Source organism: Phacochoerus africanus, chromosome 9 (assembly GCF_016906955.1).
Source record: "Phacochoerus africanus isolate WHEZ1 chromosome 9, ROS_Pafr_v1, whole genome shotgun sequence".
NCBI classification, from domain to species: Eukaryota; Metazoa; Chordata; class Mammalia; order Artiodactyla; family Suidae; genus Phacochoerus; species Phacochoerus africanus.
This window is the reverse complement of record NC_062552.1, coordinates 27,013,321-27,041,149: the sequence shown is the minus strand read 5'-3', so window position 1 is coordinate 27,041,149 and position 27,829 is coordinate 27,013,321. Positions and strand designations below refer to the sequence as shown.

General features: G+C 38.0%; 1 protein-coding gene across 1 annotated transcript in view; it reads left to right on the top strand.

The window, feature by feature from the left end:
• Positions 1–24,874, top strand: part of HCRTR2 (hypocretin receptor 2) — a 99,820-nt gene extending 74,946 nt beyond the window's left edge. The window contains exons 4-7 of the mRNA XM_047796323.1: positions 9,754–9,869; positions 19,764–19,984; positions 22,251–22,372; positions 24,348–24,874. Of these exons, the coding sequence (XP_047652279.1) occupies positions 9,754–9,869; positions 19,764–19,984; positions 22,251–22,372; positions 24,348–24,577 (689 nt within the window). The 3' untranslated portion in view covers positions 24,578–24,874. The remainder of the gene's footprint in view (positions 1–9,753; positions 9,870–19,763; positions 19,985–22,250; positions 22,373–24,347) is intronic.
• The last annotated feature ends 2,955 nt before the right edge of the window (positions 24,875–27,829 follow it).

Here is a 27,829-nt window from a genome sequence, read left to right as displayed (position 1 = left end):
GACGCGGCTTGGATCCCGCGTTGCTGTGGCTCTGGCGTAGGCCCGGCAGCTACAGCTCCGATTGGACCCCTAGCCTGGGAACCTCCATATGCCACGAGAGCGGCCCGAGAAATATCAAAAAAACAAAAAAAATAAATAAATAAAAATAAATAAGATTCAGAATGCTGAATGCAGCATCTTGGGTCACTGTTATGACGTAAGTTCACCCCCTGGCCTGGGAACTTCCACATGCCACAGGTGAGGCCGAAATTTGTGCTAAATAAATAAATAAAAATAAAAAGCTCTCTTGTTCACCCAGATGTAGAAAGAAAGAAAGAAAGAAAGAAAGAAAGAAAGAAAGAAAGAAAGAAAGAAAGAAAGAAAGAAAGAAAGAAAGAAAGAAAGAAAGAAAGAAGAAAGAAAGAAAAACAGAGGCAGTGCACCCGGGGAGCTGTTTATGGCATTTTCAAGTATTTGAATCTTTGAATTCATGTTAATTCCTACCTTAATACTTTTATTGGAACACTGAAAAGAGAAAAATCAGGAACTGAAAAACTAGGTATATGTTTTCACTGTAGTAAGATAAAATTCCAAAGACACTGTGATTATTCCATATATCACCCAAAGGCCTATAAGAACTAAGATTTCACAGTTTGCTTTATCTATTACCCCAAACATTAAATGTCCCCCTTTAAAACTGAGCTTTACTCTTCCTTTATAATGCTGCAATCCTTTTGCTATATTTCTTTCTGGATCCTCTTCAGGTTTTTCCAGGTTTCCCCATTAACAATGCAGACAAAACCAAAGTGAATGGAAAGTTCCAAAATGATAGAAATATTTCTTAAGTGTCTTAGGTCCCATTTATTTAATGATCAAACAACATCTTGAGAACTTAGGCGACACCAGGAATGGTGCCAGTCTGGAGAGAAATAGACTCTGCCTAAGGGAACACATTGTATATAGTGAGGTTGAAAGGCAAATAAATAAAAGTTTATAGCGTGATTAGTATCTTAATATACTTATGCACACAGTGCCAGGAGCACAAATGAGAGGAAAGCCTCAGTCTTTGCCATTTGAACCAAAGTGTACAAGGAGCTGCTAACATTTTACCAAAGCGTTAGAGATGAGGTAGATGGAGTGACTGGCCAACAGAGACCTGCTGTATGGCAGAGAACTCTACCCAATATTCTGTGATCATCTATGCAGGAAAAGAATCTGAAAGAGAAGGGATATGTGTACATGTATAACTGCATCACTTTGTTGTGCAGCAGAAATTATCACAACCTTGTAAATCAACTATACTTCAATAAAACTTTAAAAAATGAAACAAAGCAAAAAACAAAACAAAACAAAACAAAAAGATGAGCAAGGAGGAAGCCCACTGGGCGAGTCCTTTACTCAGGGTTTGAACTCTGGTCACTTGGAATGAACTCGTTTTGCCTTTTGACTAGACTAGTAGGTCTTAATGTTCAATATCTCAATTATTTTTCCATTTAAGGAAGCCTTTAAAAATGTGGAGATTTGGAGTTCCCGTCGTGGCACAGTGGTTAACGAATCCGACTAGGAACCATGAGGTTGCGGGTTCGGTCCCTGCCCTTGCTCAGTGGGTTGACGATCCGGCGTTGCCGTGAGCTGTGGTGTAGGTTGCAGACGCGGCTCGGATCCCACGTTGCTGTGGCTATGGTGTGGGCCGGTGGCTACAGCTCCGATTCGACCCCTAGCCTGGGAACCTCCATATGCCGCGGGAGCGGCCCAAAGAAATAGCAAAAAGCCAAAAAAAAAATGTGGAGATTCACTAGCATCAGTGTGATTCTCTGTCAGGGTACGATCTAATGGTTTGGTCAATTAAATGACTATAAGCTACCCAAACATTAATAATAAGCAGTGATTTTTTTTCAGACAGGGAAGAGGGAGAAAAGTGTTGTTAGAAGCAAGTAAGCCCACACATGGGCACCATCCCTTGAGGAAGAAAGGGAGGACCCAAAAGTATCATTTCTTTCTACCCCCAGAGCAGACAGTCCAAAGGATTGTGTTTGGAAAAAGGTGGGCTGGAGACCAATGGTAACATGTCTCTTAGGTAATTCCTACCCAGGGAGTTCTGTCTGAAAAACAGCCTGCAGATCCCTTGGTCAGAATGCTTTAGTTTATCACGATGAAACAGAACCGTAAATGAAATCATTTCCTCAATATTATGAAGCAAACAAACTCATTCAAATCTAAATGGTACTGAACTCACATTCAACAGCTCTCTGCTTAGAAGCCAATGGGGAAAAGGCAAGTGTCAGTAGGAAGGAAAGCTGTTTCTATCAGATAAACTGGCCATCTGGAGAGAAGGTACACTCATGTCCCAAGACCCACTCCAAAGATCCTGCTCAGCCGTGATGGTTTTTAAAGGGGAAAAAAAAGGGGGAAGAATCTCAGTGAAATATTGAGGCAGGAGGTGGGGTTCGGCATCACTCTCCATTGCGTGCAAACTGGCCGACTCTTCAGATGTTAGCTTGCCCACATGGTCTGCCTGCAGGATTGCTAAGGGGGCTGGTGAGGGTAGACAGCATTCTTCCTTTATTGAATTCTTCATTCTTCTTCTCATCTAGGAAAACAATCAACAGGTTAGGCAAGGCGTGGAGTACATTCAAGAGAGGATAAGTCAGGAGTTCTTAGGTAAAATTGCCTAGTGATCTCATTCCTATACTTAGATTCTTCAAAGGTTAGAGGAGAACAGAAATGGGCAAACAGAAAAAGGGCAATTAAGAGCTGCTTTCGTAGGCTTCAAACTCTCAAGGTGGGATTCTTGAAGTTTATGGAGATGGTAATTAGATTAAAATACCTACCTTTTCTTCAACGTATGTCCGTGGTATTTTCTCTAAAGTATTTTGGTAATTAGTTTCATTTATAACTATGTGGGCTGCTTTTATAAACTTGTCATTTAGTGTTGCCTGGAATAATCAAGCAGCATTAACACTCATGAACAAAAGGATAGCAAAGCTAAGAGCTAAGGAATCCCACCAGTTATCATGATTATCTAAATAGCTGCATCAATTCTTTTTCTTTTTTTTTTTTTTTGTCTTTTTAGGGCCACACCCAAGGCATATGAAAGTTCCTAGGCTAGGGGTCTAACTGGAGCTGCAGTTCATCGCCTAAACCTCAGCCACAGAAATGTGGGAGCCAAGCTGCATCTGTGACCTATACCACAGCTCATAGCAACACCAGATCCTTAACCCCCTGAGCAAGGCCAGGGATCGAACCCACGACCTGATGGATACTAGCTAGTTTTGTTACTGCTGAGCCACAAGGGGAACACTAGCTGCACCACTTCTACTTACCTTTGAACAACAGATATAAACATGTAAAACACATTTCAACCTGCCACATTTTACTCTCTAACTCTAGAAGGGATATTTTTCCTTTAAAAAAAAAAAAAGCAATTATTGTTGAATTTGTTGCAGAAACTTGGCCTGCGACAACTGGTGCCAAATAGAAACTCAGAGACAAAAAAAAAAAAAAATGGAGTTCTCGTCGTGGCTCAGTGGTTAATGAATCCGACTAGGAACCATGAGGTTGCGGATTCGATCCCTGGCCTTGCTCAGTAGGTTAAGGATCCGGCATTGCCGTGAGCTGTGGTGTAGGTCGCAGACGCAGCCCGGATCCCGCGTTGCTGTGGCTGTGGCATAGGCTGGTGGCTACAGCTCCAATTAGACCCCTAGCCTGGGAACCTCCATATGCTGTGGGTGCGGCCCTAGAAAGGGCAAAAAGACGGAAAAAAAAAAGAAAAAAAGAAAAGAAAAGAAACTCAGAGACAGAGTTTGGGGTGAATGAGAAAAAGATAGCTTTTATTGCTTTGCCAGGCCAAGAAAGCCACAGCAGGCTAATGCCTTTGAGACTGTGTCCTCCATTGGGAAGAACTGTGGGGAGTTTTATCGTAAAAGGGAGAGAAACAGCATTCCAAATAAGAATCAGGGTTGAGGGCAAAGGTGCATTCTTCTTTCTTAGGGGGAATCCGAGTCATCAAAACTGGTGTCAGGGCGTGATCATGACGGCAGTCTTCAGGGTTATTGCCTAGAATAACAATACTTGTGAAAGGGGCAAACGGATCAGAGGTTAGAACAAACGAGGGAAGCTCCTGAAAAACTTCATGTGCTAATAATCTTTAACTCAGAGGCAACTGTGCTCAGAGCACCTCATCTTCAGCTTACGGGTGATTGTGTTTGGGGTACGATTAAGGCAGGGGGAAGGACAAGGAAGGACTCTAAGCTGTTCAATTATAAAGCATTCATTTCTAAAAGAAGCATAAGGAATATAACTTTTAGTGTATAAGGTGCCTACGTCATTATATGTAGCACTTGAGAGGGAATCAGGATCCTGCCCCGAGGCTGTACTCTGGTTTCTCGGCTGTTCCTCCTCTGTCTTCGCCTCCCCTTTCTTCCCAGATCAGCAACCGGCCCCTTGGAACTCAGGGAAAGTCATGGAGTCTGAATGAGGCCTATTTCCTAAAAGCAAGAAGTGGGGGACACAGAAAGGCTTTTGTGCCCAGGAGCCCCACAGGGCCCTGTTCAGTCACAAATACCTAAACATCAAAACTCTGTCTTCAGAAGTCATTTAGAAAACTATTTGAAAGTGATTTTACATTAGCCTATGATTACTTAAAATGATTTTAAAGGCAAAATGCTACTGAATTGAGTTCATCATCCAGAAAATCAAAAAATAACATCTATGAAATGAGCTTTTCCTATATTAAATCCTTAGCACACATTTGTGTGCCCTACGCACAGCGAGGCCAAACAAACCAAAACGTCAGAGTTTGGAGCAGAAAGAGGTTTATTGCTGGGTCATCCAAGGAGACGGGTGGCTAGTCATCACCCCCCCCCCACCCCCGCCGCCGCCCCCCACCAGCTGCCAGAAAAAAGCCTGAAGAAGTACCTGAAGAAAATTGCAAAGCATTTTTAAAAGCCAGGTGAGGGGGGTGGGTCACAGGGTTTGTGACCAGCTTGCACACACTTCTCTGATTGGCTGATGCTGACTGGGTGGTGTCACCAGGTTAACGTTACCAGTCCTCAGGCTCCAGGAGGCCTGGGGCTAGTGCTCTTGGTCATCAAGTGGTTAAAGTCTTTCATTTGGTGAGGGTTTTAGCATCTGTAAAACGACTCAGGAAATGGGCATCAGCTACTTCAGAGACTGTTATCTAGGTACTTTAGAGAAGAGCTAAAGCAGAGGTTATGGGGGAAGGGCCTGCCCCTAGAAGTTCCCATAGGGTCCTGCTTGGTTACAAAATGAAATTTTTAATCATTTAATGTTTTTAAGGAGAATATAAAAGAATTCAAAACCTGTTCGTATTATGCTGCTTATTAGACAGTTTATTATGATGATTTGTACACAGCGTCAGCTTTGTTACTGTAAGCTATGTATAAGTCTATGTTTAACTTAAAATTTTACAGCTTGGATGCAAATGTGATAGACACAATCTAAAATCACTATAGGAAATTATATTATATATATTACAGTATGTATACAGTGTCAACTCTCTAAAGTTCAAACATCTTGAAAGTCCAAATACCATTTAGCCCAATTTGTAAAAAAATTTGTTATGAGATATCTTTGGGGATTAAGTCATGAACTGTGTCTCTTATCTTTATCTGACATTAAATCAATAATGTAGTTTTAAAAGTAGTCGGCTATGTCATTGTCCTACAACCAGTATTACAGTGTGGAAAAGTCGGTAAACCATGTGGTCCCTTGATTCATATCGATCAAATCACTTTTGGGCAAGTCTTGCTAAGGTAGTCTTACTCATGGTACAGAATAACTGAAAACTCTGTTCTACTGAAAATACTCCCACAAATATGTAATGTTTTATGGATACATTATTTCTGCAACACATGTTCCTCATTGCCTATGACATGTTCAAATACAAGATCACAAACCCTCAGTTCTTGGCAGATACACTTGACACTCAAAACAAATAAAATCTGTTAATACCTATTTTTAATGATCTTTAAAATATGTCTTCGTATACTTTCACTGTTTGCTTCAGTCACGTCAATTCACACTTCTGAAATGTTAAAATTCTTCCAGAATTATATCCATACTTTTTTGATTGCTTGGTTTATAAATGCAGTTTCACAGGATAGAGCCTATGGGAAGAAAGTAACTTTTGTTGTGCATTCAGTCCAAAATGTAAGTCTTAGGGTTCACTCATTCCACTTTTAAGGAACATGTACTGTTTGTCAAACGTTGTTTTGGACACTGGGGATTTATAATCTTCTTGAATGGTACTGCCAAATTATTCTTTGGTGGTCTGAAAAATAATAATAATGGAGCCTTTCTTTACATTGAAACTAATGATGGCATCTGGCCTATTATGTATATATATAGTATATAAATACTATATACTATAGTATATAATAAATACTATATACTAAAGTATATAAATATGTGTATTAAAAGGAACATTTATTGAAAACACTTATTGGGAAGATGATAATAAAATATGTTAAAGATTAGTGGATGTATGAACTTTGAAAAGTCTTGTCCAAATTGCATTTTTGGGAAATTATATTTAATTTACTTTTCCATTGACTCCCTGATAGGTGCACTACGAAGGAGAAAAATGTTTGCAGTTTTGAGATAATTATATCAACATGTTGACTCAATACTTGACCCCTTAACTCATCTGAGAGAAATTAAGTTTTGTGTATTATTCTTTTTCTGATTTCAAAGATCAAAGAAAAACACACAATTTCTCCTTACTTGGAAAAAATTTCTCCACTTACTTTATATATATCTGAATTTATTCAGATTATGCCTATTCATTAGTTGAGTAGAACACTGATTTCTACTGGTTGTCAATCTTTAAAATGCTTTTTCTAATTTAGGGAATGCGTAAGTGACAAATTTAATGTAGCTACTTTCTAGGTTATATATAACCGTCAAAAATATATTGAAGATATTGGTCATCAACTGCAGAGAAACTTCAAAGATTGTTTCAACGCATACAATTTAAATTTTAAACTTTCAGTGGGTTTTCAATTAGTTTAGAATCTAAGCATGAAATGAGGAATTTAAACTATCATGTTTCTCCAATTATCTATAATAATCTTTTTATTAAAACTATCCGTCTTAGCCTGCAAGCATAATTTGGCTTGATCAACTTTTCTCCATGTTGGCGTTCATTATCATAATATGCATTTACCAGCCAATTACATATTTTCCCAACTATTTATACATACACCAAGTGCAGAATGAGCTTTCTTTCCCATCTGTTTAAAACTCCAGGCTTTTATCACAGTGATGGTATCCATCTCTGCAGTTAAAAAAAAAAAAGACCTGCCAAATCTACTTTCCTCTACTCAATGTAGTTTGATGCAGACATCAGGGATTCTCAGGTATGTAAGCTTCAAAGGTATATTTTTATGTGGGAAGCTTATATGATACTTTCTACAAAACAAATAAAAGTTCAAAGCCCCTAAGGTGCTGGGGAAGTGCCTAGTTACTCACTCTCAGGCTCCTTTGAAATTGGCTCAGCAAATGCTGCAAGGGCTGCAGCACTTCAAAGAGAGAGGCTGTTTGTTATTCCTCCAGTCCGGCTGCTGCTCACATTCTACCATTTTTGTGTGTGTGTGTAGCTGGCCTGTTTTATAGGATAAACTTGAAAGGAAGTCAGAAAGTTAGAAATTGATGAGCTAGGTGTGAGCCACCTGGGCCCCAGGGAAGCTAAAAATGCCACCTCGAATTGGTCTCTTAGACCTCCTAGCAGGAGGTCCTCTACTAAAGATAGTAGTGGAGAAAAACATCTGTCCTCTCTAAAGATAGCAGTGAAGAAAAACATCTGTCTGAGAAAGAAGACAGCTTTTGGGGAGTAAGAGTAAAGAGACTATTAAACGCTAGCAGAACAAGACTCTGAAATCAAGATGGTAGAAGGGATTTAACTCATAGATATGTTTAAAACACACTGAGTAAGAATCCAATGAATGTTCAATAATGATATCCGTGATTACAGATCATCATCATTATTATTGGCGAATCCTAAGTATAAATTGCTCTTAGCATATTTGATCACACAACTGAGTCTTCATGCTTCTACACTCTCGCGAAAGTAACAAAAAGTAAAGTCATCCCTCCATATTGGTGCAGAACCAACCCCACTGGCAATATCAAAATCAAAATAAGATATGTAATATTTAGAATTAAAAAAACAAAACAAAACACAGTTCCCACTGTGGCTCAGCAGTAATGAATCTGACTAGTATCTATAAGAATGCAGGTTTGATCTCTGGCCTCGCTCAGTGGGTTAAGGATCCGGTGTTGCCATGAGCTGTGGTGTAGGTCAGCAGGCACTGCTAGGATCCGGCATTGCTGTGGCTGTTGCATAGGCCATCAGCTACAGATCTGATTCCACCCCTAGCCTGGGGGCTTCCGTAAACTACAGGTGCAGCCCTAAAAAAAGCAAAACAAAACAAAACAAAACCCTTTGTTTTATTAGTGTTCACTTAGAATTCTATATAAATATTGCATTTAATATCCATGAAATTCATTTAGGATATATTCTCTTTCCTATTTTACATAGAAGTGAAAGTAGCTGGATCACTGTGGCATATTCAAATACTAGTATAGGGGAAATATCCCTTAAAGCATTTTAAATATCAACAATGGATATATTTTAGAAAAGCTAAAAATTGATATTAAGCCACAGTTCCACTGGATTGATTGACTCATTAGTAAATGCCTTAATCTATGATACATTTACCCTGTGTACATAGAATTGATGATAAATAAGAAATCACTACAATCCTAGATGTACTTATGTCTGATAAGTAAGATGGATATTAAAAAAGAAAATACTCAAATCGATTTAAAATCTAGCATTCAAGAACCCTAAATGTCTTACTTTTCATTAAAAGTACATGCATACATACTTTAGACACACAACTTACTTAAAAAAGAATTTCGTATGTTTTAGTAAGTCAACAAAAAGAATCATCATCAAATGTTCGCTGTATTTTTCCAAAACTTTTCCACTTTTGTATTTGGAAGTACAGCTGGGAATAGTTTCTCATTTCTCAGGAGAGAACTGAGGAAGAATCCCTTTAGTTGGCAGTCTCTTCTCATTTTAACAAACACATTAGCAGTTACATTTTGATTTTGTCCCTCCTTGTAAATCCAAGTATAAGACAATCCGAAGTAATTTTTACTAATTAGCCAGATGTAACTGAGACAAAAAAGGGCTTTTTGATAAATGAACACTTTTACTTTGGATAGACCGTGGTAGCACAAATTAAGAAATAGCTACTGTTGCTCCTCTCTGTGTATATTAAATGAAATTGACTGCACATTTAGTACTTAAATGTAAGTAGTTAATACAGTAAACTATGGAGTTCTCGTTGTGGCTCAGTGGTTAACAAATCCGACTAGGAACCATGAGGTTGCGGGTTCGATCCCTGCCCTTGCTCAGTGGGTTAATGATCCAGCGCTGCCGCGAGCTGTGGGGTAGGTTGCAGATGCGGCTCGGATCCCGCATTGCTGTGGCTCTGGGGTAGGTGGGGCTCTACAGCGCCGATTTGACCCCTAGCCTGGGAACCTCCATATGCTGCGGAGCGGCCCAAGAAATGGCAAAAAGACCAAAAAAAAAAAATTGTAAATTGTTTTTCCCTTTCGTGTATATAAAGTGCCAGTGTAATCGTATAAAAAGTAAACATGTGTTTTAAAGGAGAACATTAATAGACATGCCTTTAAAAAAATCCTATGAATTATAAGATTTTATTATTTTGACTTTCATTCCAGGTGAAATTTATCCCAAGATGTATCACATCTGTTTCTTTCTGGTAACATATATGGCACCACTGTGTCTTATGGTGTTGGCCTATCTGCAAATATTCCGTAAACTCTGGTGCCGACAGGTATGTAATTTCAAATAGTTTTCTTGTATATTCTTTAAAATATGCTTAAAAACAAAATTTAAGAGTGTGTTGAACCCATGTAATATTCTTGGCAAAGGATTGTGTGTTCTTATAAAATAATGAGGTCCTAGCCATGAGAATATGTCTGGACATTTTTTTAGGGTGATATTTAGGGAATGTAGTATATGAATTGCCCCAATGATTAAATTTTAAACTTCTGGGATTAATTGACTTTTGTTTAGGAATAATATTATAAATTTTACTTTTTATGAGGTATAAAAAATAAAAATTCCTTTAAAGTTTCCTGAGACTGTAAGTAAAGAACATTTTATTCTTGATGAGACTTGTGTGTTACATTTTTATTATATGGGTTAAATATCCAACCTCAAAACTCATTTGTTTTAGAAAAGTAGAAGAATCAGGCAGAGTTGAAAATTTCAGAAATTGCTTATAATACTGATTTGAGAGTCCTGAAATCTTGTAAATAATTTTGCTTTGTCAGTGAATGTATTCATTCACCCAGTTATTCATTCATCAAACATTTCTATTTCTTTTGTATGCATTTCTATTTCTTTTTGTATGATGAATAGGTAAAAGCTCCAGGCTATTCCATTGATGAATTCATAGTCTAGAGGAAGGAAACAGTTGCGGAGTGAAAATCACCTTAATAAACATAAGTGGGGGGGGCAGGGGGGGTCAAAGGAAAACTTTGTGGAGAAGGATCTAATCCAGAGCAGGTAATGTTTAAGTTGAACTTTAATGATTCGAAGAAAATCAACAAACACATGTGGTGGATTTATAAAGGTATAGTCCAAGAATACAACTCAGCTTCCTGTACTTGAAAATTGTATCTTAAAATGCTACATTTCTGAGAAATGTATCTCTCTCTTTTCCTAAACTTCCTACTGGTACTTTGAGCTTATCAGGCTTGTGAAAAACCATGCGCTTGGTCTGTTTGTTCTGACGTATTTTATCCCACTGAAAAACTTACTGGGCCACTTTACTCATTAAAAGGATTTTATAAACTTTTATTTGGTCTTCAAGAATGAGTCTTCATTTGGGTCTCCTTCAACCCTTGCTATTCAAAGCAACTTTCAAAATTATGTTCTACTCTTGGCATATGAGCAACAGTCACATTTTTCAACTTTTTATGTCTCATACTTCCAATTTCTTTCTTTTCCTCTATTTTTATAAAGAAGTCACTTCTTTTATGACCTAATAAATGAAACCAGCACCAACACTTATTAGCATGCATTTTGTCCTCCAATCTTTGTAACTACACTAATGAATGTCTATCACTGTAAAACACAAGCGGGGATTTTCTATATCCTAGAGAGTGTCTCCAACACTCTCCACCTGCTCATGAAGCCAGTTGTAAATAACTTAGTATTTTTTTCTCTTGCACCCCACCTCTTTGTAACTATTGTCATACTTGTCTTTTTGCTAGGTTATTCTGCTGTAAAAACAAAACAAAAACAAAGAAACAAAAGCAAAAAAACAAAAACTAGGTCTGTGGCTTGCAGCAACAGTTTGTCTCACTCATATTCCATGGGCTGCGGCTACGCTCCCCTGGTCCCTTCAGTCCAGAACTCCATCTGAAGGAACAGCACTTCCTGGGCATGCTATTCTGGAAGAAATATACAATGTCCCTTAAAATATTTGCTTTGAACTGGCCAAGTCTCCTCACTTTTCATGGGCCAAAATAAGTCATGTGGTTAAGCTTAAACAAGTGGAGATCTCCTTACAAGCTGGGGAGTGAATGGTCCAACACGATGGATGTAACACAGAAGTCAAAAACACAGGAGTTCCTGCTGGTTCAGCAGGTTAAGCATGTGGCATTGTCATTGCTGTGGCTCTGGTCACTGCTGGGGTGTGGGTTTGATCTCTGGCCCAGGAATTTCCACATGCTGTGGGTGCAGTCAAACAAAACAAAACAAAATTTTAAAACTCTCAAAAACACAGAATCAAGGTCCAGACTGCATGAGCGTAAATTCTGACCTTACAATAGATGCATAAAATTTGTTAATTATTTAAATTTCTGTGCCTCTCTTTCACTGTATTTACACTTACCCGACAGGGTTGGTACACTTATTAGATGAATTAATTCAAGTGCCTCAGCATAGAAAGTGCTCAATAAATAAAATATTTTTAATACTATATTGCTGTTTTTTGGCCTTTCAATAATTCTGTTTATTTTACTTTCTAAAATAACAAGCAGGTGTTGACTTGATCTATGTGACTACTTTCTTTCTTTTTTTTTTTTTGTATGTGTTCTGAAAGACCTTTTCTTTTTAAATTATTTCCCCAATACAACTTTTCTTCTACTGTACAGTATGGTGACCTAGCTACACATACATATATACATTCTGTTTTCTCACATTATCATGCTCCATCATAAGTGACTAGACATAGCTCCACTACTTCCTTAAATAGATCTTTTTCATAGCACTTTTAAATAACATTATAATGACTTTTTATTTGTCTGCTCTACTATACTAAGATAGAGACAATACATGCTCAGCATATATCATTTGCTCAATAAATTATAAGAAAAAAGTTAGTGGAGGAGTTTCCTGGAGGCTTTGGTGCTTAAGGACTCAGTGTTGTCCCTGCTGTGGCGTGGGGTCCATCCCTGGCCTGGGAACTTCTGCATGCTGTGGGTATGGCAAAAAAAAAAAAAAGAAAAAATTAGTGGAAGAATAAAAGAAAGTACTAGGAAAGCTTAGACAGAAGTCAGAGGGGAATCTATTGCCTAGTTACTCAGAAAATATTTATAGAAAAATTAAAATTTGAAAAGTTATCGAAGGAGAAAAAAACATTGATGAACATGCAGGAATAAAGATATTTTACATTTAGATCCATATTTTTACTAGGAATGCTCAGTGTTAGATTCATTCCCTACTTATATTTTTTACTGGCTAGTATATATTAAATATAATAGATGTGTATTTTGTTATTCATTTATTTACAGAATGACATAACTTAAAATTCCTTGGATATACATAAATTCATCTTGTTCATCACTGTCTTCTCAACACAATGAGAAACCAAATCCCAACCTGTCTACTTCTTCATTAAGCTCATAGCTCTCCATTTCTCAAACTCTAAAGTAAGTTCAAAATTGTATTGCAGGTTTAGAAAGAATCCACATTCTTTTGACGAATTGTCCTGGTTAGTACAAGCCACAGGATCCAGAAGATTTGCAGTAAAATACTTGGGCTGTGAAACTAAAAACATTTACAAACAGATTGCCATAGAAAATGACAAGTTCAGCTAAGCTCACTTTAGCAACCACAATAAAGTAAATTAACCTCAAATGGGTGATTATATAGAATTCTGCTTGAGCAACTCTCAATTTCCAACTGTTAATGTCTATAAACAGAGTTTCAAGGCATTATGTGTGCTATAGGCTATATCAAGTGAGCCATCAAATAGAGGGCCTATCCTATTTGCTTAAAATTATGGAGAGCCATGGAATCTGTTACATATTTTGAAATTTGTGAGGATAAGGTTATTAGTAAACAAAATGTCTGTCCTTGTTTGACTTTCTCAAGAACTTAACTCTCATTAAAAGAATTGCCCAATGCTTTGCTCTAATCAAGGACTTAAATATTCTTTTTATTTGGCAATGTGACTCAGAGAACTCAGTCTAGAAATTCTACAGACTCTTCTCTAAAACTCCTCTTTTTCAGATCCACTTAATCTTAGCTTGTGCATCGTCAGCATTTTTTTCAGTTCTAGCTCATATAATTGACTGTGTGATAGAATAATGTTGAGAGACAAGGAATCTAGGGGTGATGAAGAAACAGGAGGCATTGGAGTTCCCGTGGTGGCTCAGTGGTTAACAAATCCGATGACGAACCATGAGGTTGCTGGTTCAATCCCTGGCCTTGCTCAGTGGGTTAAGGATCTGGTGTTGCCACGAGCTGTGGTGTAGGTTGCAGACGCAGCTCAAATCCTGCGTTGCTGTGGCTCTGGCATAGGCCAACAGCTACAGCTCCAATAGACCCCTAGCCTGGGAACCTCCATATGCCGTGGGAGTGGCCCTAGAAAAGGCAAAAAGACAAAAAAAAAGAAAAGAAAAGAAACAGGAGGATGGGTCGAAGGGTTGGTTAAGAGAATCGGGGACAAGAGTTGTAGTCCATAAGGGCATAAGGGTTATTTATACAATTGGAAAGTAGAGCTATTTATTGTGAGAATGAAGTCAAGAAACGAGACAGAGAACAATCATATGATCCTGATTGTAGGAACTTGGCATGTGCATCTAAATTCTAAAAGAGCAAAGCCAAGATTAAAAAAAAAAAAAATTCAAGAAACCATAGAGCTAAAGGGAAAAAAGTTTCTGGCTCTTAGAGCATGGTCATGCTCAAATAGTACTTGGTATATGAAACAAGAGAAAGTCCCATTGTTCTTGCAATGCAGAGAGATACAAGAGGTTATTTTATCATATGAGACAGCTTCTACTGAGCATTGATTTTACTCTATTTCAACAAAATGGGTAATGAGTTAAAGAATAGGAAAGAGATAAAGTCCTGTCCTAGAGCAAGGATTCATTGAGCACCAAGAAAAAACAGCATCCAAGCTCTAAGACCTTTCCAGCTACCAACTTAACTCTGCTTACTCTCCTCTCTCCCCTTTCTCTCCTCCTCTTCTTCCTCCTCCTAAAATTCTTGGTTCATTTCTATTTTCCTCACCAACACTCCATCGCCACTGACGTCTCAGCCCACTTTATTCTGACTTCAGCTTCCATCACTGAAACAGCTCTCACAAAGATACCAATTATTTTAAAAAAATCAAAAAACAAAAAACTTTCCTAAAGTGTTCTTACTTGATCATTGTCAGCACTGAGCAATGCTATGCATGGCTTTATTGTTCAAGAGCTCCCTTCCCAGGGTCCCCCTGTCTTTCTGCTTCTCTCTGATCGAATAGTCATCCCCCCTTCCCTGTCCATTTAAGGACTCTTCAGTAGATTTCTTCACAACTCCATACCATTTTTAGGTGATCTTTTTTCCAGGCAGTTTTTAAAAAAAATGAGATGACTTGCAAATGTATATATGAGGCTAGTCCTCCTTTTTCCTCTGAGATACACACAATGACGCATACCCAAAAATACTTATTATGTATACAGCTCAATTATTAGTCTCAAAATCAGATATGAGTCCTCCAACTTTGTTCATTTTTTTTGAAATTGTTTTTGTAATTCCAGATTCTTTCCATTTTCATTTAAAATTTAAAAATTGGGGAGTTCCCGTCGTGGCACAGTGGTTAACGAATCCGGCTAGGAACTATGAGATTGCGGGTTTGGTCCCTGGCCTTGCTCAGTGGGTTAAGGATCTGGCATTGCCACGAGCTGTGGTGTAGGTTGCAGACGCGGCTTGGATCCTGCATTGCTGTGGCTCTGGCATAGGCTGGCGGCTACAGCTCCGATTTGACCCCTAGCCTGGGAAACTCCATATCCACAGGAGTGGCCCTAGAAAAGGCAAAAAGACAAAAAAATAAATAAATAAAAAATAAATAAATAAAATTTAAAAATCAATGTTTCAGTTTCTACAAAGAGATTGCTATTATTTTGAATGAGATTGATAGCATTAAATCCATAGATTAATCCAGGGAAAATTGCATGATTAACAATATTAAATCTCCTTATCCATGAACATGGTATACCTCTTCATGTATATAGGTCTTCTTCAATAGCTCTTAGCAATTTTCATAATTTTATGTATACATATTTTGTTAAATATTTCCCTTAAATCCATATTTTTCTATTGAAATTTGTGTTGTTTTGTAATTTAAATTTCCAATTATGTATTGCTAGTATATAGAAATATAGTTGACTTTTGTTTATTAATTTAGGGTTCTGCATATTGCTAAATTTATCTATTTAGTTCTATTTAGGGCGTTTTTGTATATCCCTTAAGACTATCTTTGTAAGAAATAATGTCTTCTTGGTAGAATCAACCTATTCTATTGATATGTGGCTTTTGTCTATTTTTCTTGTCTTCTTGTACTGGTTAGGACCTCCACTTCAAGGTTAGGTAGAAGTGGTGAGAAAAGTCTTCACTGGCTTATTACCAATCTTAGAGGAAAGTGTTCATCTTTCACATTATGTAGGATGATACCTAAAGGCCTTTCATGGATTCTCTTTGTCAAGTTAAGAAAGCTTCCCTCTACTAATAGTTTATGTGAAAACGTGTTGACTTTTCCAAATGCTTTTCCTTTCTCTATTGAGATAACCGAAGTTTAGTTAATAAGGTAAATTATATTGATTTTTAAAGTTTAAATCAACACTGCATTGTGGGAATACATCTGATTATTTTATTACACCAAATCTATCATTATTTCATGTACTACTGATTTGGTTTGATAGTATATTTTTAAGGGACATTTTTCATCTCTTCATGTGGGATATTTGATCAGTGGTTTTCTTTTGTTCTCTTGTCTTTGATTATCAGGGTAACTGACCTTATTAGTATGCATTGGAATATTATATTTTCTTTGAATTTCAGAAAGAGTCTAAATAAGATTGATATTATTTATTTGCTATAGTTTAATTGAATACTACATCCATGAGCCTATCTGGGCCTGAAGTTTTGTTTATTTTGTTTTGTTTTGTTGTAACAGGGTTTGTCATGAAAATTGTCAGTTTTGGTTATCTTTGTTTTTCACTTTAAGTTCTTTGAGTTTGCAAATTTACTGGTTCTTCATAATATTCTCTTCTCCTCTTTTCAATGTCTGTAGCATTAAATTTTGTTTATCCTAGCCACAAAAATTTCTTTAGACAGGGCAGGTTTCAAGGTAAATCGTTTACATTTTAGTTCCAATTCATAAATGTGATAATACCTCTTCCAGGATGTATTTTCACATCAAAAGTGATTTGAAAGTTTCTTTGTGATAATGGAAAAAAAGGGGTATGTGTGTGTCTGCTGTGTGTGGGCTTTCCATAGTTAGGGATTGTTAATCCTTGACTGAGACAGCAAGGGAAACACCTTCCCACATGGACAGTCCCATAGACTGGATCTCTTAAAGTCCTTTTGTGTGACTATTATTGCTTTTTGTAACAAGGCATCTATTTTAGAAATTGCTGATTTCCATATCAGATTGTGTTGAAGTTTATAAAAATGCCTCACAGTGGGAAAAGATGAGCTTTGCAATCAAACAGACATGAGTGCAAATTCTGGCATGACGATTATTAAAGATATAGACTTGTATATTTTATTTCATCCTTCTTAGTGTTTGCTTGACCATCTATAAAATGGGATTTATAATAAAATACTTTTAAGGATGTGTTAATGACTCAAGATTGTGCATGGTTCTTGGTGCTCAGTTATCATCAGTGATTTCTATTGTTACTATGTTGACTTTCTCTAAATACAGACAAATTATCAGTGGGAATTATTGTGTGTCTCCTCAAATGAGTGCAGGATTAAACATCTTCCATCTGTATTTAGATTATCATCTAAGAGGGGACATTATTACTGCCCTTTTTTTTATGATTGCAGGGACCATAGCTATGCTCCCCATGGCAGTTTCTCTTTATGGGAACTCTTTCTGATGGTTGCAAAAGTCATCAAATGCAGAATATTGATTTTTTCCCTTGGGGGAACACTGAATGATAGATTGCTAAAGTTTAAATGATCTCTTAGAGATCATTTAGGAAACAGTTCAAGGCCATTTAGCAGACATTAATAGGGTTACTCATGCTAGAGGTCTCCTGGAAATTTCCATCATCCCTTGAAACTTCTCCTCATTATTTAAAAAATTACTAAGAAGAGCCCCTCAGAGGAGAAAAGGTTCTCCACCAGTGGATAAGAAGTTTGAGTGGGGTCACCATTATGTGAAATGGTCAGCCTACGTGACAAGACACACAGAATCCAAAGAGAAATCATTTATCAAATGTTTTTCAACTTAAGGGCAGGTTTTCTTAAATTTATTTGCTTCTTTTTGAGACATAATAGGTTGTCAAAAGGAGCATCGTATTTAATTCATCTATGTAGACATCAAAGAAAAATTCTGTTCTCAAATTAAAGATTATCTAATAGACTTGGATCTTATTATGTATAAAGCAGCAGAATCCATCCAACATCCATTCTGAGAGACCACAAGGACACACTGGTCTGTCTTGGCTTGCAGCACAGAGATAAAAACAATAGCTGAATAATCTTAATAGAACTAGGATGGCCTTATGTGCACATTTTCCTCTTAAAAAAATTACATGGGCTGAATTTTATTGTTTTGCTCACAAAACCCTATCAATCTTCATGAGCTTATAATTAAGCAAATATTATACTTGGAACTCCCTGCTATTATCAAATAACTTTGGAAAGAAATGGAAAAGTATGTTATGTAACTGTAGTTACAAATGCCAGCTATGTGAAACATTAATGTAAGACCCCTCAAGGGATTTTCAAGTTTTTTTACGTGCATTTGAAAGGGCTGGACCACAAAATTGATTTCAAGCAATTTTATAACAACATATGGCAAGCAACAGAGACTATTTTATTTTATTTTTATTCCTTTTTATTCAAAGCTTTGCCTTGCCGAAACCTGCCAATCAGAAAACCTAATAGAAAGTACTGGATTGTTAAATCCTATCTCTCCATCTGGCAGCAGATGGCAGTATCGATGCATGAAAAATCCATTTAGGTTCTTTCCACAGTTACCTGTTACGTTTTCCTTATGTTTAAACTCCAGGTGTTTAAACTGAATAAGAATTCGTAATATTATGTAGTTGTCCTCTCTTTACTGCTCTTCCTCCCCAGTTTTAATTCCTCTCCTTTTTAAACTAAGAAGTTTTTTTGATTTTTGGTTTTTTAGGGTAGTTATAGACTCAAGAAAAATTGAATGGAAGGTACAGAGAAGTTTCCTATCTTTCCCCTCCTCCGTTTATGAACAGCCTTCTTATTATAAATATCCCCCCCCCCCCGGAATGATACATGCGTTAAAACTGATGAGCCTATGTTGACACATCACAGTCAAAGGAAGTCCATAGTTCACATGATGGCTTTATGGTTCACTCTTTTTTTTTTTTTTTTTTCTTTTTAGGGCTGTACCTGTGGCATATGGAAGTTCCCAGGCTAGGTGTCGAATCAGAGCTGCAGCTGCTGGCCCATGCCACAGCCAGGACAACTCCGGATCCAAGCTGCATCTGTGACCTACACGGGAACCTTAACCCACTGAGCAAGGCCAGGGATTGAACCTGAATCCTCATGGATACTAGTCAGGTGCTCAATCCACTGAGTCACTATGAGAACTCCTTTATGGTTCACTCCTGATGTTGTACCTTCCATGGGTTTGGATAGTGTATCCAAATCCTGGATACACATTGTATATATACATGTATAATGATGTGTATCCATCATGTGGCATCACGCAGAATATTTTCCCTGCCCTAAAAGTTCTCTGTGATCTGTTTATCCTTCCCCCATTACCACTGGCAACCACTGATCTTTTCACTGTCTCCGTAGTTTCACCTTCTCCAGGATATCATATAGTTGGAATGCTAGCCTTTTCAGATTGGCTTCTTGCAGTTAGTAATATGCATTTAAGTTTCCTCTGTATTTATTCATGGCTTGATAGCTCATTTCTTTTTAGGGTTGAATACTATTCCGTTATGTGGACGACTTCTCTTTCTATAAAGAGATAACTTTTCCATCTGCAGCTCTCTTTAGACCTTGTGATGCTGCAACTTTTTTTTCACCCAGACTCCTATTTAGCCCTTGACCATGTTACCCAAGAATATACTCCACTCAGTAAGGGTTTTTTATGTAAAACAGGCTCGCAAACCTCCCTGACCACAGGTGTCTGGGACACTCTCCTTACTGAGTTTTCCGATTATTCCTGCAAAGTGGAACTTTCCTAAATCAGATAGCAATAAAGAGTCTTCGCTCCTTTCAGATTCCTGGAACATCATCTGTAGTTCAGAGAAAATGGAAGCCCCTGCAGCCTGTTTCCCAGCCTCGGGGGCCAGGACAGCAGACCAAGTCCAGGATTAGCGCTGTGGCCGCTGAAATAAAGCAGATCCGAGCCAGACGGAAAACAGCCCGGATGCTGATGGTTGTGCTTTTGGTGTTTGCAATTTGCTATCTACCAATTAGCATCCTCAATGTACTGAAGAGGTAACATTCACCTACTATTCTGAAAATGAAGAAACCTGCCATTTCTTGGTCTTTAGTTAAGAACTTTTTTTTTTTTTTTTTTTAAAGCCAGAGAAAAATCTAAACCGGCTGCCTAGATAGCTTGTCAGGCCAGATAATTCAATGTGTTGTTGTTACCAGCAGGTAGGGAGCTCAGCCTTTTAGAGCGTTCAGGCTAAATGCTCTCGTCCATGCAAATTCTCTGTTGAATGGCAGACATAAAACAGATGTTCCTCTGACCTCTTCAGGCTAATTGCTAAGCCTTAGATGTGGAAAAAGTTCTAATGCAAAAATCTCATTTACAGCTTGGAGTTCTTTTTTGATCAGAACAAATGGGTTTTCTAAACTTTGTTCTCAAAGACCTAGGGAATGGTGACAGAGTTTTATCTAAAGGCTAAAGAGAGATAAGAATTTTGTTAGCATTCTAATTATACTTAAAAGCACCTCTGTGAGCACATGCACCAAAAAAAAAAAAAAAAAAAATGGAATCACAGCGCCGTATTGTGTTTTGAATGTTTAAACAGAGAGAAAGAAAATCCATTTCCTGAAGTCACTGAATCAACTTTAGGGTGACTATTAATAAAAAATCAGCACACAATCTTTCAGGGAGAGAAAGAATATTATTAGGAATGCTGCAGACACATTATTAAAACAACTGATGGATACACAGAGCCAGTGTAGAGGGAGTGGTACCCATGAACTTTTGGCCAACCGTCTTTATTGGGAATGATCGTAATAATTGCACAAAGACTTGCCCCAAAGTAATATTAATTCTGTTTATCAGAGGCTTCAAACTGAAACTAGGATGGCCTCTCTCATGTTCTGGCTGATCCAGAGTCAATATCATATTCCTCACAGCTGGGGACTCTGGAGACAGGGAGTTTTGGCCTGAATCACACAGACCGAAGGTGGAATAACCAGCTGCAAACATTTCTTTTTCTCTTTGGTCCTTGTTTTTGATTGCTTAATGACTTTCTCAATGGAAAGAAAATAGAGAATGAACTTCTGTTCAGCAGTGTTATTTAGTGCAGACGCTGCCTTAAAGGTCTAAGATTTGTGGCAGCTTGGGTCCTTGAGACACAGGAAGGCTCCCAAGAAAATGAAAACGACTTTGCCCTCTATATTTTTTCATAATTCCCTTCTTATTTTTCTTGCCCAGAGAAATCCCATACCAATGTATTCTAGTCGGTTACTGGATGATGTTTTCTGTTCTTAAGAATGATATAAACAAGCCAGGATCCTGGATAGGTCCCCCCCACCCCCTTTTTTTGCACTTTTATTTTAGTCAGGCTAAACTCAATGAAAATTGGATTTACTGCTTTCTGGATGACTCATTTGGATTTTCTGCATCTCAGCACTTGTACCTTCCTTTTAGCTAGTTCCAGATATCTACTTGTCCACAATATTTCTCTATTCTTCTGACTTACAGACCTTCCTTTCCAAGAAAAATAAATGGCTTTCTAAGGAGAAAGTCCATATTAAATATAAAAATAGTTTCAATTTTTTGAGGCTTCTGCTCTTCATTACAAAACACAAATTTTAAAATAGTCTTGAAAATTGTTTTTCTCTTTACCACAGAGGGTTTTTTTTAATCTCTGGTTACCCTTGTATGTTATACTTGTGTTTTCTTTCTCTTAGAAATTAATTCCTAAGTTCTTTTCCCTGAAACTTAATGTTTTGTCTGACTAGTCAAAACCAGCTTCTTTAAAGTAGGTCTGGTTTGTCTGTGATTTCAAAAATATATTTTGGTAGAGGCTCATAACATATTAATTCCATTTGTCCATGCTATTTCACTACGTATTATATTTTTGTAAAACGCCACAGAAACACCACTTTATTCTGGAAACACATTTCTATCATGGGCACAAATTCCACAATCGATGATGGAGCCGCTAGCAGGAAATGCATTATAATCTTTAGTCTATAAAGTTATCAAATAGTTACAAGTGACCTGCTATTGTTTAGTGAATAGAATGTGATAGATGAGACATATCTAAGTATGGAACAGATCTTTAAAATGATCTTTAAGGATATACTAATAAAATATTTGTCAGAGTTTACAATAGTGCATTAAAATATTAAAACTCGGGTATTTTAAGAAATCACTAGAATTTTGCCTGCTGCAAACTAGGTCTTCTCTGGGTAGAAAGAAGTCCTAGAAACCAGTTGGCTTTGTGCATTCTTGAACGATTTAAGATGTCCTTTCCAGGCTCACAATGGATTTCCCGTCACTGTTTCTTTCCTACAGAGTATTCGGGATGTTTACTCACACTGAAGACAGAGAGACCGTATATGCCTGGTTTACATTTTCACACTGGCTTGTTTACGCCAACAGTGCTGCGAACCCAATCATTTATAACTTTCTCAGTGGTGAGTTTTCAACTCTTTCTTCTGTACAAAGACATGTCTAACCTAGGGTGAAGGATCGATGACCAGAGGTTCGAACACTCTTGAACTGAAGCAAGAGCTTCGTTGCTATACAATGAGAATTTTTTCCCCTGCTCTGGTTGCTCTGGGGTTTTTTCCTTTATAAAGGGGAACCCATGTTACCTAATGTACCTGATAAAATTGTCTAAGTAATTATTTCCATACAATTTAGAAGAAAAGTTGAAATAGGAGGGAAGTGAAAATTGTAAGAACCGAGTAAGGCAGAATCTTACTTGTCATACATTTAACTTAAGATTTACAAAAATGTAAAATAATTTTATTTGAAAATAAAACAGCCTTGCTTACCCCATTTCCTTTGCCAGCACTTTTAGCCTAATTGAGATGGAGTTGTAACCTGTCCACTTTTAGCTATTTCTGTGTATTTACAGTTCTCTTGTGGGTAACATGTCTTGGGTTTATCTCAAGATATCTCACTGACCTCAAAAAAAGAAAGAAAGAAATTCCTCCTAAATAACCCATACGCTAAATGACACACATATACACACATTTGCAACTGATTTAACCCATCTCTATTTATGGAATCTATGTAATTATAAAAATCATTTAACTAATTATTGTCTTATTTACAAATATTTTGCCTGATTAACTTTTAGAACTATGTTTTAATTAGCTATATCTTTACATTGTCTTCTCCAACAGGTTGGCTATTTCTTTTTCATGTCTGTCTTCAAATATATGATAATTTTATATGAAAGAATTAGAAATTCATTTTATTGCATGCTTAAAAAAGCATGTGCACTTTCCAACATCATCTTTGGCCTTCTGGGTTATATAGGTTATATATATATATATATAAAAGATAAAAATCCAGTCAATTGAGGTTTTTTAAAATGCCTTTTTTTTAGTCACATCTCTTACCCTATATAGATCTGCTTTATTTCACCTTTGGTGAATCGGGTGGTATATATGTGAGATACATTCTGTATTTAGTTGCCCCTTTTCATGACTTCCTCTGCTTCATCAATCTCAGGTTCCAAGATAAAGACCACATTAAGACTGAGATAACCAAGGCGTTCCCTCATGGTCTAGTGGTTAGGACTTGATGCCTTCACTGCTGTGGTGTTTGATCCCTGGTCTGGGAACTGAGATCCCACATCAAGCCACTGTGTGCCACCATGGCCAAAAGCAAACAAACAAAAAATAAAAATACAATGTGTCTCTTTAAAAAAAGAAAAGGCTGAGATAACCAGAGACCAGGGCTCACTTCCTGTTTGAAGGGAGAAGGGGTATGTGGAGCTATTGGCTTGGAAAGCAATGTGGATGCACTTGCCCTGGGCTTAGGGATGACTGTAGCCCTGAGCCTTGCACCAAGCAGGAAAACCTATTAAAGGCTCCTAGGGAGAAGTATCTGATGCGAAGCCACCGAACCGAGTAAATGTGCTGTGATATGGGTGGAGTGAAGCAAGAAGGCAGCTGGTAATTATGTTCTTTTTTTTTAAGGGCGGCATCTGAAGCATGTGGAAATTCTCGGGCTAGGGTTTGAATCTGAGCTACAGCTCCTGGCCTACACCACAGCCACGGCCAGATCTGAGCCTTGTCTGCGACCTACACCACAGCTCACGGCAACGCCGGATCCTTAGCCCACTGAACAAGGCCAGGGATCGAACCCGCAACCTCATGGTTCCTAGTCAGGTTCGTTAACCACTAAGCCACCGAGGGGAACTCCCAGTCTCACTGTTTGATGGCAACGCCTCATTGTTTCAAGCGTGTGTGTTTCAAGCGTGTACCAAGCTTCCAAAAACGCAGTCTCCGTTTCCTATTTTCCTCATCATTGCAAAAATGTCCCACCTCCTTGTAAGTCTGGCTCCTGGGAGCCCCTCGGCCGTATCTGAGTCATAGTTGGTGAAACCCTATTGACGCAGAATTCTTCTCCCTTTCCCTCTCCCTGGTCTGCCAGGAAAATTTCGAGAGGAATTTAAAGCCGCATTTTCTTGCTGCTGCCTTGGAGTTCACCACCGCCAGGAGGATCGGCTGGCCCGGGGACGGACGAGCACCGAAAGCCGAAAGTCTCTGACCACCCAGATCAGCAACTTTGATAACATATCGAAACTGTCCGAGCAAGTCCTGCTCACCAGCATGAGCACGCTCCCAGCGGCCAACGGCGCGGGACAGCTCCAAAACTGGTAGAAGGTGGACGCCCGGGAGAGGAGGCCTGAGTACATCTGTTCTTTTATAAAAATCTCTGTACACAGGAAATTTTAGTATCCTAATGATCGAAAATTACTGTATGGACCCATTTTTTTTTTCAAAGAAAATGATTGATTGCTCTTTGAAAATCAAGTCAGCTTAACATCCTTTCTCAACTTTTGATTTAAATATGTGAGAAGCTGAACTTTCCACTGAATTGATTTTCAGGCCATTTCCCTTTTGAGTTCATGTATTATGATGTGTGGAAATTAAACGTGTGAACATTGCCAAATCGAATTATTTTAATCTCACCTTCAAATTGGTGGCTAAAAGTGACCAAAACATATCCATTGGTTTTCTTTTGGCTACTAAAAGAAGCAGCAGTTACTAACTCTGAATGAACAAGAGATATGTTCATGGACTTTATAGTTTAAAAAAAAACATCACTGGAAAGAGTCATTAGGGTGTGATATCTGAGAGTATATTTATATACAAAATAGTGTATTATATTAGATAACTGAAAAGCTATCTTTCAAAACTATGTAAGCATATATACTATTAAACCTAATTTTCTATTAATTTTATAATTCATTTTCACAGTTTTCTTGGGTTTGTAACCCGGCCATTGCTGATATTTCTCATTTCAACATACGGCCAGTAAGACTCTGTTAATATAAAAATTTTGTAGTGACTACAAATACACAATCTCCACCTCTAAGGAAAGATTTCAACATTTAAAATAAGATAAAAATCACATTATTGTATTCATCTAATCAATAAAAATGATGCAGTTGGCCTTGCTAGATTAAATGAAGAATGCAATTTACAAAGAAAAGGAGTGGACTCCCAAATCACATCTGGGTCCCATATTGAACAGGTTAATGCCATGGAAATTTGATGGTAAATATTTGCATTTATTTACACTTTGTAAACATTTACCAAACACCTCTCAGAAAGCACCCACTGTGCTAGGTGCTAGGGCGTGAGGTAGGGTTGATATGAACAATCCCCTTCAAGAGAGCTCCACTCCACTGAGGGGGGCTGCAGGGCAGCAAGGCATTCTGGGGGATGATTCAGACTCAGGCAGAGCAGGAAGCACCCAATGACTGTGGTACTCACCCTGACAGGCAGAAATGTGGCACTCTTTTGTTTCTACTAAGTTACAGTGACTCTGTTGATCTCAGTGAATTCTACCTGGGCCTGTGGCTGAGAGCCAGGTAATTAAGAGAATGGAGGAGCTTGCTTTTATTATTTTTTATTTTTATTTTTTTGCTTTTTAGGGTGCACCCAAGGCATATGGAGGTTCCCAGGCGAGGGGTCTAATTGGAGCTATAGCTGCCAGCCATAGCCCCAGCCACAGAAATGCCAAATCCAAGGCACATCTGCGACCTACACCACAGCTCACAGCAATGCCGTATCCTGAACCCACTGAGCGAGGCCAGGGATCGAACCAGCCACCTCTTGGTTCCTAGTCAGATGTGTTTCCACTGAGCCACTACAAGAACTCTGAGGAGGAGCTTGCTTTATACTCACACACAAATGAACAGGAATGTACTATATTTTGAATGAATGTAAGATGTGAGGTTCAAAGCACTGAATGTTTTCGATTTGCTTCTCTGCAAAATTATTTTGATTCAAATATTCACTTTAAATTTAAAATTAAGGAGTTCTCGTTGTGGCTTGGTGGGTTAAGAACCTGACTGGTATCCATGAGGATTGCAGGTTTGATCCCTGGCCTCGCTCAGTGGGTTAACAATCTGACTTTGCCACAAGCTGCAGTGTAGGTTCACAGATGCAGCTCAGATTTGGTGCTGCTGTGGCTGTGGTGTAGGCCAGCAGCTGCAGTCCCCATTTGACCCCTAGCCTGGGAACATGCCATGGGTGTGGCCTTAAAAAAGAAAATTAAATTAAAATTAGAACAGATTTTTATAGAAAGTTACTCTTTTCATTTTTATAGTAGCAGGCATTCTTATTTTATTAAAAACAAGATATGGAGCATATTTAAGAAAGATTTTCATAGAACATAAAAATGATCTTCTTTTCTAACTTTTTCTCAAGTCATCACTTTCAGAAAGAGTATAACCAAAATTATCCACAACTGGTTTTCACGTCTTAGAATTTGGGATTACCTTGTGCTCTTTCCTACTAAAGGCGAAACCTACCCTCAAATATGAGGTTTCTTGAAATTATGTTGCTAATTATCAGAATGGTATCAAAGAAAGCAAAGTATCGTAACTCTCTCCTTTCTCCCCTTTGTACACTTGAGAACTTTTTTCTTATTTATGCTGCATGACAGGAGAGTTGTAATTTTCAGATTGCGATGGAAGCTAGCACTTTATTTTGAGGATAACTTCAAATAATATTGATCATATGCCTTAATAGCTAAGTAATATCTCAGAGTAAGAGCTAAAATTTTCAGATCCTACTATATCTAGTTATTGTCATTTAAGAAGAGAGATTGAGAGAGAAAGAGAAGGAACGTGAGAGTCAGAGGTGGGGGGGGGGATCAGAGAGGCGTTAGTTGTGTGAAGGTATTAACAGACTCAGAGGTCAGAATCCCCTTGCTCTGAATCAGTGATTCTCAAAGTGCGGTTCCCGAACACTTCACATCAGCATCACCTGAGAACTCATTGGACAGACAAATGATCATCCTATCCCAGATCCACTGGATCAGAAACTCTGGGGATGTGCCCAGGAATCTGTGTGTGCCTGTAACAAGCCCTACAGGCAGATTCTCAAGGGCCCTAAAACTTGAGAACCATTGCTCCAGATACTACCACCTGGCCCCTGTACATTAATTCATGTGAAATAAAGTATTTTACTGCCCAGGTGTCTACAACAGGGACCACTGTCATCCCTCCTGTCAACCTGATTGGAAGTCTGAAAGAAGAGGCTGAGTACGCATGTTGAAAGTCACTCAGCATCATTTTACCCAAAGAGAGAATGGTTTATGAAACTGTGGCCCCTGTGTTACCAGTGCAGTGTGGAAGAAGACTGATTTTAAAGCGCTGGCATGCTTTATGGCTGCCTGGATGATTTGAGTGTCTAGCTACAACTTTCAAATCTCCAGCTTTATTAATACTTACGAAAGTCTAATGTTTGTGTGTTTGTAAAAATGAGCATTGTGTGGAAGGAAAAAGCAAACACGCACCAGTACTTACCAGGAACTGGGAATGGAACAGCAGCCTGTGTACACAGGCTCATCAATACAGAAATCCTTCTAAGAGGTCTGGATTTAGTATTTACCTTAAT